The following is a 10,043-nucleotide window of genomic DNA, read 5'->3' on the forward strand; positions in this document are numbered from 1 at the left end:
GGTAAGTGTACTAGAGAACCAGAGAGCACAACCGCTTCCGGGTCGAGCCCCAGAGAGCCCGCACAAAATGATGATGCCATTCTAGGGGTGCCCCTACAACAACCCCACCCGTTGGCTTCCCTCCTTCCCAGCCCTCCTGGGCCCTCACCGTGGCAGTGTCCCCCATTTTGTGATGAAGTAATAAAGAATGCATGAATCAGAAACACTGACTTTTTAGTGAGATAAATTGAGGGAGGCACAGCCTCCCGCTGTGATAGTCCAGGCAGTACAGATTCTTATTAGACATGAAAGGGGGAGGCTGATGGAGCCTCAGCCCACAGTTGCTATGATGAGGATGGTTTCATCCTTTTGCACCCTCTCGGGAATACCAGGAGTCATTCCCATTGTGTGCCCAGGCGCCTCAGCTGACCTCACGAGGCCAGCCAGGAGAACTCATGTGATGATGAGGACAGTTTTCCACCATTTGTACCATCGTGCCACAAGAAGGCAGGGGAGGGGATGCTGCTGTCAGCACCACAGCACCGCGGCTACCAGCAGCATGCAGTAGACATACGGTGACACTGAAAAAAGGCGAGAAATGATTTTTCCCCCTTTTCTTTCATGGGGGGAGGGAGTAAATTGACGGAGATACCCTTGAATCACCCGGGACAATGATTTTTGACCCTTCAGCATTGGGAAGCTCAGCCAAGAATGCCAAATGCTTTTTCAGAGACTGCGGGACTGATGGAAAGCTGGAAGTCCTCAGTCCCCCTTCCTCCCTCCCTCCTCATGAGTGTCCATTTTGATTCTTTGGCTTTCCGTTACGCTTGTCAAGCAGCACTGTGTTGAGTCCCTTGCTTTGGTCCTCTGTCTGGAGATTTTTTCAAATGCTTTGGCATTTCGACTTCTGAAACGGAGCTCTGATAGATCAGATTTGTCTCCCCATAAAGCGATCAGATCCAGTATCTCCCGTACTGTCCGTGCTGATCAGTGCTCCACGCTGGGCAAACAAGAAATGAAATTCAAAAGTTCGCAGGGCTTTTCCTGTCTACCTGGCCAGTGCATCAGTTCAGATGGATTTCCAGAGCGGTCACAATGGTGGCCCGGAGGCCAATACCATCGAATTGTGCCACACTAACCCTAAACTGACATGGCAATACCGATTTCAGCGCTACTGCCCTCGTCGGGGAGTACAGAAATCAGTTTTAAGAACCCTTTAAATCGATATAAAGGGCTTCGTTGTGTGGACAGCTGCAGCGTTAAATCGGTTTAACGCTGCTAAATTCGGCATAAACGCATAGTGTAGACCAGGCCTGTGACTGAGGAAACAAACTATAGTGAATGTGAATATTTTTCACCTTGCCTTGCCAGTCTGTGCTCAAAAGGAGCCCATAACTAAAAGACTAGGCATGTTGTAGGTAGATTGGAAAAATATCTATTACCTAGAAACGAGGGACATGTAAAAGTGTTATCTGATCACCGTAGTACTTGGTCACTTAGATTACAGCAACTTCAAGCTATTGTTGATGCCTAGAAGACAAGTGAGTTATCTTGGGGACATCTACCATGTAGTTGGTGACAGGTTTCAGAGTAGTAGCCATGTTAGTCTGTATCAGCAAAAACAACGAGGAGACCTTGTGGCACCTTAGAGACTAATACATTTATTTGGGCATAAACTTTAGTGACCAAGAAGATATAATTTGCTGTCACCCATTTGGAACACTGGAGAATGTCGTCATGAATTGACATAGCCTGAATTTCAATGGTTGGAAGCTGAAGCTATGCAAATTCAGACTACAAATAAGGTACAACATTTTTAACAGTAGCTGTAATTAACTACAGTATTGGAATTATTTACTTAGGAACATGATGGAACGTGATGGTCATTTTGAATTTCAATCCTGTTCTCCAAAGCGCTTGCAACCCCTCCCATCTTGGCATCATCCACACATTTTATAAGCACACTCTCTATGTCTATGAGTCTGTGAAGTAGGGGCATTCTGAAGGGGATCGAGATAGTCAAATGTGGAAACTGTATTTCATGACCCTATTCACCAATGGGACTGAAATCTCTCATATTTCAAGGAGAGGATCTCTCGTTTGAGGCTTTGCAAAAGCTAGGAAGTGATATGCTTGAATTCTCAAACTCATTCTATGACCCTATCTCCCCACCATTCACAATTTTTTTTTAATAAAATGTTTGTTTTCCCTCTTTTTTATATACTCTCCTTCCTCTTGATTTGAAAACAAATCTTTTCTCCTCTCATTCTCTTTCTCCCTTCTCCATGTTCTTCTCTAATCCTCCATTCTTCATCTTCCTCTCTTAGTTATGAGTTCAGACACCACAAGATTGGGGAATATTGAGATGCAGAGAGAAAGAGAAAGAGAGAGATGTATCCACTTCCAGGATTGCCATACCACAGCCTTATTTGTTCAAACAACTTTAAATGCTTGTTAGAAAAGCTGTCAAAAACTAAAAGAACCAAGGCAAAAGTGGAAAAGGCAGATTCACTCCAGCTTGTCACGAAACAGGGCAGTTTCTTTACTTTCAGAATCTTGTTAATAAAAGTTGCAAAAGTTTTATACTGAAAGAGACAGCTCCAATAAAAACAGCTAAGAAAAATCTTGACACAATTTTTTTGCTACCTAATTAAAATAATGGAAGTCAGGTTCTATGTTTCATTTCTAGTCATAAACTGTAATCAGCCTAGATGATTGAATTGTTTTCTGTCATATCACTCTTGAGAGAAATAAAGCAGAGAAAAAAAAGAAAACACTTTATTTTCCAGTGGTTAAACTGACCCTGCAGGGCTGAAGTTTGAACAAAAAATGCCTGAATTCATAAGCCAGGAAGACAAGACAGAAACAGTGAAGCAATTTTCAAACCCATTCTGTTTATTTGTAGAAGCAGCAAAGAATCCTGTGGCACCTTATAGACTAACAGACGTTTTGGAGCATGAGCTTTCGTGGGTGAATACCCACTTTGCCGGATGCATGTTATTTGTAGAATAACTGAACAACACTGGACTGTGTTAGCAATATTTGAAGGGATAGAGGCACCAAACAATGGAAGGTGTCACCGCTCAAGAGGCTGAAAATCCTTTGACAAATCATACAACACATCTCCAACTAGAAATGTTAACCCACTTACTACCAGTGCTAGAAGTACGTGCAGCATTTGAAGGGGTGGGATTAAGGAGGGGGATAACTGAAAACGCCTGGAGGTTTGACATATATAGAGTAGAATCCTGATACTGATGAAGACAATGGCAAAACTCCACCTAATTTCAGTGGGGCAGGATTTCGCACATAGAATTTTGGAAAGGGAGGAAACCCAGCACATTTATATCATTGAGAAACAGCAGCAGCTGGAAAAACAAAGCCATCTTATATACTCCAGAGGTAGATGGCAGTCTAAGCCCTGACAATAAAGGCTACTGGGGCTATATCTGTTTTTCCTCTACCTAGAGTTGCTAAATTTGGTTGGACATATTCCTAGAAGGTTTCATCACATGACTTAATCTTTAATTCCTGGAGGCTCCAGGACAATCCTGGAAAGTTGGCAACCCTACCTGTAGCCAACGCTTTAACTCAACCAGCTTGTGCATTAAAAGACACTGCACCTAGTCCACGCTAGAATTTTGGAAGATGTTAGTAAAAACACCTTAGCTAACATGTCCTAACACCACAGCTTTATAGCCTAGTCTAGACAAAGCCTGTGTGACTATAGCCCTACTCTTATTATGGTAAAGTTAAGGTCAACTCAGTCTATAAAGTAGCACAACAATCACTTATTTGCACACATGAAATAGATCAGACATTGAACTGCCTAATTTACAAACACAAATAACATTTGCATGTTCAAATTTTATTATCTGCAGATGAAAATAACTGTACATGAAAAATTGTGAATGAAAACACAAAAGGTAGCTTTTTTTAAAAATTAAGCAATAAGAGCAAAAGAGAAAATAAGATTTTACTATATTTTCATAATAAAAGCTACTTTACCCACACCCCCTGCTGCCCCAGCTCTGGGCTCTCTCCTCCCCCCCTCACCATTGCCCCTCCCCATACACCTCCTGCCGCCCCAGTCCTGGGCTCTCCTCCCTCCCCCACCCCCACCTGCACTCTCCTTCCGCCACAGCCCTGGGTCACTGGTAACTCGCTCCCAGGGCAGGTCATTCAGCAGGAATTTTGGATGTGCACAGAACACAGACAGGATTGGTTCCCATATGGTTACCAAACTGCAGTAAAGTGGAACAATTTTCAGCTTGTGTGACTGGAGAATATCTGGATGCATATTATAAGACTGCCCTACATAAATGAGGAAAAGTTGAGGTGCCTTTATTATTCTTTTGTTCCACTCTCTTTCTTTCTACGGGGAATTTGCCAATGCAGTATCACTGTCTTCCTTTTAAACAAACAAACAAAAAAAGGCAATGGCTGTTGAAAATAGCAACTCCAGTCCTAATAACTACTGGGAAGCATTTCTTGCTCAATTTTATCCTACTTATTCTACAGCAAGTTACAGTGGATCAGTATATTTGATTGGAGAAATGAAGTAACAGCTGCCCAAATATGCAAGTTCGAGCACTTACCTGAATTTAAGGTTTGTTAAAATTGGATAGACAGGTTTTAGATTCGCTCTTCTGAATATTAGCAAATCTTGGAAAGGAAAAATGGAATTTCTGCTCTTCCATGGCCTCAGAAGTGGAAATCTTTCTATTGGCGCTGGTACCGTATCTAATACGTTGCCTCAGGTCTTGTGAGAAGCATTGCCTGCCCGTACGTTAACAGTTTTTAAACTTGCTGAAGATGGGAATGCACGACGATGTCTTCTTTTGCTAGCTTCAGTAGAATAGGTGCAACTGTCCGAGGTCTTTACGTTTGGGCGACGCGCAATTTCTTCTTTTGGGGGCTGCAATGGTGAGGGTCACAACGCGGAAGTATGGCTAGCTCTGACTGGATATTCGTGAAGGATAACTTGGGGCGGAAGGCTCTGGCGTGGAACGTACTTATGGTGCGGTGGCATAGAGATACGTCCGTAGGCGTTATTACTATCGTCATGGATCAGGTGACTTGCCGTCTTCAGGTTGGGGTTTTGTTCTTGGATAAATAGCGCATCTGGGAGGTGAATTTGTAAAGGCCTGCGGCGTAATGGCAGTCCGTGCGATATTTCTCTCCCAATGCGAGGGGGCGTGGCGACGGCGGACGAGAGCACTCGAGCGGAGCATCTGGGCTCGCAGTCGATTGGGGCTCTATAAGCCCAAGACCCTCGTATCACCGGCAGCCAGGTGCGCGCAGCGGCTAGCGAATCGGGGGGAGGGGGCTGTGAGCTCACGGAGACACCAGTACATGTATGCAGACAGCGGTCTGGCGCGTCACAGAGCCAGACACACTGGGTCTGGAGTGGCACAGTAAAGGGACTGGGGCGGTGGAGAAGGGTAGGGGTTCTGGGAGCAGTTCAAAAGGGATAGGGGAGCGGGGCGGGGGTGTGGATGGGGATAAGAGATTCGGGGGCAGTCAGGGGCCAGGGGAAGGGGGGGGTTAGATGGGTTAGGGGTTTGGGGGCGGAGTCAGAGGACAGGCAAGTGGTTGGATAAGCATGGGAGTCCCCTCAGGGGCAGGAAATGGGTGGGAGGGGTTTGGGGGGCAGGGAGTCAGAGGACAGGCAGTGGTTGGATAAGCATGGGAGTCCCAGGGGTTTGTCAGGGGACAGGTAGTGGGTGAGGTCCTGGAGGCAAGTTGTGGGGGGGGTCTCAGGAGGGGGCAGTTGGGGACAGGGAGAAGGGAGGCTTAGATGGGGGGGGGTCCCAAGGGGCAGGGGTCCCGGGAGGGGGTAAACAGGGGACAACGAGCAGCAGCATTAGATAGGGTCAGGGGTCCCAACAGGGGGTGATCAGGGGACAGGGAGCAGGGGGAGTTGGATGGGTTGGGGTTTCTGGGGGGGGGCAGTCAGAAGGAGTGGATGGTGGCAGGGTGAGGCTACCCTCCCTCCCCATGGAGTGTCCTATTTTCTGAATGTTAAAATATGGTATCCCTACCCTTTACAGTGCAGATCTCCATTCACAGCAGGCTACAGTATGAGGTCTCAGCTACCTCACCGCTTCCCCCTCCATTTCCTGTTGGTAATCGACAAGGGAAAGCTGGAAAATGTAGTTCTTTCCCTGCTCCAGGGCTGACTCTATAGGCAGGAACCTAACCAAGGAACTACAGCTTCCAGGGCCTCCTGTTGGTTCTCAGCTCCCAGGCTGGATCCCTGCCGCCCCTGCAAATGGGCTGCCCCAAGCATGTGCTTGTTTTGCTGATGCCTAGAGCCACCCCTGTCCATTTATACAAATTAATCATGAGACATCTTCAATGGCTCCATTCAACAAATATGGCAATTTCCTGCCATATCCTTGCAAGATCTTATTGAACTAAGTTTAAGTATCTTTAAGATGTATTGTATTAAGTTAATGGTTTATATATTAATGTGGGCTGGGATTTTACGTAACCACTCAATGGGGGAGATACAACACATGGGAGACCTGGGAATTCAGAAGATTACATTGTTCAATGTGCCAGAGAAGAATGGACTCTTGGAACAAAAAGCGTCAAGTGTTTTTTCTGGAGACTATCTAGGGGGAGGTGAATGCAAATTCCCCATGTCTGGTTAGGTAAAAAAAACAGCCTTTTGAAGCTATGCCCTCAGGAGTGGGCCTTTGTCTCATCACCTGTTACATGAGGCCAAGATCAAAAACCCAAGCTGTATAAAGGAAAGACTGAACTATTCATGGTGGGTCTGGTTCTGAATCTGAGACAGTTATGAACTTATAACCACAGGGAAACCCAGTTGTGGTTATGAAGGACCGATGTACTTGAGGGTAGAGTGAGGTGACCTCTGGAAAGTTTTTTAGCAAGCTATAACATTCTTTTATTGTTTTTAATATGTCTTTCTCTGTAATGCTTTTCACCTTAAGAATATATGTACTAACTTAGAAAGAGCTGTGTGGTAACTTACAACAGCTGGAAATTACATTGTTCGTAGCCTTGGGAGGGAAAGAAAAGCACAGACACTGGCCTGTTAGACAGTCTGGCTTGCTGAGAATATTGCCATGTAGGCTGGGAACTCTGCAGCCTGGAAAAGCCCCAGTCAGGAAGGACAGAGACGCAGGTCTCGGCTCAAGAGAGGTGATGGCTGAGGGACATGGGAGCCTAAAGTGGGTGCCCTTAAGGGACTACAGAGGAAAAACACAGGTGTAGTTGCCCTAAACTGTGACACTCCATAGCTCAATTTTTTTCTTGTTAGTAAAGAAAATCTGATACACCTCTGCCTCGATATAACGCGACCTGATATAACATGAATTTGGATATAACGCGATAAAGCAGTGCTCCAGGGAGGGGGGCAGGGGCTGCGCACTCAAGCGGATCAAAGCAAGTTCGATATAACACAGCAAGATTTTTTGGCTCCCGAGGACAGTATTATGTCAAGGTAGAAGTACATATGCAGGCTCACTGATCACAGGAAAATTGCATTGACACTAATGTGCTAAAATTTAGACAACATCTAGCACCCAAATCTAGCTTCAATCGGTCAAACGTCCACTCACCATCAGCAGTATGGAGGAGTTTATGACTCTTCAACGTGCCTTTTGATTTGAACTTTTTTCCACACATATCACACAGGTGCGTTTTCTCAGTGGTGTGGCGATTCATATGAGCTTTCAGATTACTCTTGCTGCGAGTGGCATATTCGCAAAGAGAACATTTGAATGGTTTGACACCTACCAACAAAAAAATACGTTACTTACGTTATAAAATTTCTGAACTGCATATTTTGGCTGGAGCTAGTGCAGGAAAGGGAGTGGGCAATTACTAGAAAGAAAAATTGTTCCAACTGTATAAACAACCTAGGTAATAAGGCTAACATTTTCAAATTTGGATGCCTACATTTAGGAATCTAAATTTATACTTAGATTCAGCAAGCTTGATAAGCGCCCTGATTTTCAGAGATCCTGAGTCCATACAACATCTATTGACTTAACGGCAAGTACTGGATGCTCGGCACCTCAGAAATTTAGACCACTTATTCAAGCGTCTACGTGCGGATTCAGGTGCCTAATATAGGCATGAGAGTTTGAACATTTTGGTCTGAAGCCTTATTTCCTGCTCACTTTGTTGTTTCAAGATGGATTTCTCCCAAACATGGTTTCCAACCTTTTGGCAGACAGAGCCTTTGTGGGTTAAAGCAGTGGTTCTAAAAGCTGGTCCGCCGCTTCTTCAGGGAAAGCTCTTGGCGGGTCGGGCCGGTTTGTTTACCTGCCATGTCTGCAGGTTAGGCTGATCGCAGCTCCCACTGGCTGCGGTTCGCCACTGCAGGCCAATGGGGGCTGTGGGAAGGGCTGCCAGCACATCCCTTGGCCTGTGCCACTGCCACATCCCTGGTGTGACACACCAGCAGCTTTTTTTTCATGATTTTCAACTTTTTCTATATTCACCGTACTCATCTAATATACTCTCCATCTTACTCATTGATTTATGTAAGTGATTAACATTCAAAAATGCAAACGGATTTCAATTGTTTTATTAATACATTTCATTTCATTTTTTTCTGGATATGTGAATGGAGTGAATTTATTCTTGAAGAATTACTGCAAATCACTGGCTTTATTTTGACTATAATATGAATTAAGTTCACCTTTCCTTATTTAGATTTATTTGAGCAGGCAACATTTTCTGGATTTACAGCAGTTCATTCATTCGTAAACAAAGAGGGATCAGAAACAAGTCTATATTAATTATGACTTGTCTATTGACACAGGGAATCACAAGACACGTAGTTCGGTAGGAACTGGAACCCAACAAACAGGTTTACTGAACTTTTACTTCAAATAGAAAAAACTTTATTAAGAGACAGCAAGAAACTTCAAATTCTCCTACAGCACTGACTTGTGTACAGAGTACTAAACAAACATGAACAGGACTGAAATGTCATTCGCTTTCAATTTATTATTTACTATATTAATTAAGGGACCATAAGCAAGGAATATAAAATAAATAAATAATGTGGATTAAAGTTTAAACTTGAATATCATTACCTTCATGAGCCCAAATATGACGCTGAAGGTCTGATCCATTCTTCATAAAATAGAAATCACAATAGGGACATTTCACAGCTCGTTTTCCAATTAATCCTTTCAACTGAACCCTCCTGCCGAGAATCTCTGAGATGGTGCTCATTGAGACCTCTGGAAAAATATGCACGAAAAAACACGGTTACTCACCTTTGTAACTGTTGTTCTTCAAGATGTGTTGCTCATATCCATTCCAGTAGGTGTACGGGCCGCGCGTGCACGTTCGTCGGAGAACTTTTACCCTAGCAACTCCAGCGGGCCGGCAGGTCGCCCCCTAGAGTGGCGCCGCCATGGCGGGTGATATATTAATAACCCCTGCCGGCCCACCCGCTCCTCAGTCCTTCTGCGGCTACTCCGACAGTAGGAAGGAGGCGGGTGTGATGAAGAGCACACACATCTCGAAAACAACAGTTCAAAAGGTATAACCGGTTTTCCTTTCGATGCTGCTCATCGACCATTCCAGAGGTGATTCCCAAGCCTACTCGGCGTGGTCGTGTAGAGGTCCGAGCTACAAGCGAGGTCAAGCCGCACCTGGACTGCTGGACCAGGGCATATGGTGAGAAGGGTTGACGGAGGACCAGCTGCCCTGCAGTTCCCTGATGGGATACTCTGACCGAGAACGCCGTCACAATGCCTGGGCGTGGTAGTGCGCCGTACTGCCCGGAGGAATGGCAGGTCGAAGTCATTACGAGTCCCCATGTAGGATCTCTGAAGAGCTGGTAACCCTCCATACTCCGCTCAGCCGACGGCACAAATGAGCGTGTGACTACGGAATGGTTTGTATCGCTCTCATATACAAGGCGAGGCTCGCGCACGTCGAGATGTAATCGTGTCCGCGGAAAGTGTGGTTCGGGAAAGAGGTAAGGAAGTGCCGTTCCCAGAAAAGGCGAGACACTTGGGAGAAAATGCGGGTCGGCTCATTCCGTGTCCCGAGAACACCCGCATAGA

General features: G+C 45.3%; 1 protein-coding gene across 5 annotated transcripts in view; it reads right to left on the reverse strand.

Moving 5' to 3' along the window:
* The window catches only part of ZFAT (zinc finger and AT-hook domain containing), a 301,679-nt gene that overhangs the window by 59,977 nt on the left and 231,659 nt on the right, over positions 1-10,043 (reverse strand). For all 5 annotated transcript variants that reach the window (XM_075063271.1, XM_075063272.1, XM_075063270.1 and 2 more), the window contains 2 exons: positions 9,060-9,209; positions 7,572-7,745 (listed from right to left, as the gene is read on the reverse strand). In XM_075063271.1, the coding sequence (XP_074919372.1) occupies positions 7,572-7,745; positions 9,060-9,209 (324 nt within the window). The remainder of the gene's footprint in view (positions 1-7,571; positions 7,746-9,059; positions 9,210-10,043) is intronic.

This window comes from Chelonoidis abingdonii, chromosome 2, assembly GCF_003597395.2.
Source record: "Chelonoidis abingdonii isolate Lonesome George chromosome 2, CheloAbing_2.0, whole genome shotgun sequence".
Taxonomy (NCBI): Eukaryota; Metazoa; Chordata; order Testudines; family Testudinidae; genus Chelonoidis; species Chelonoidis abingdonii.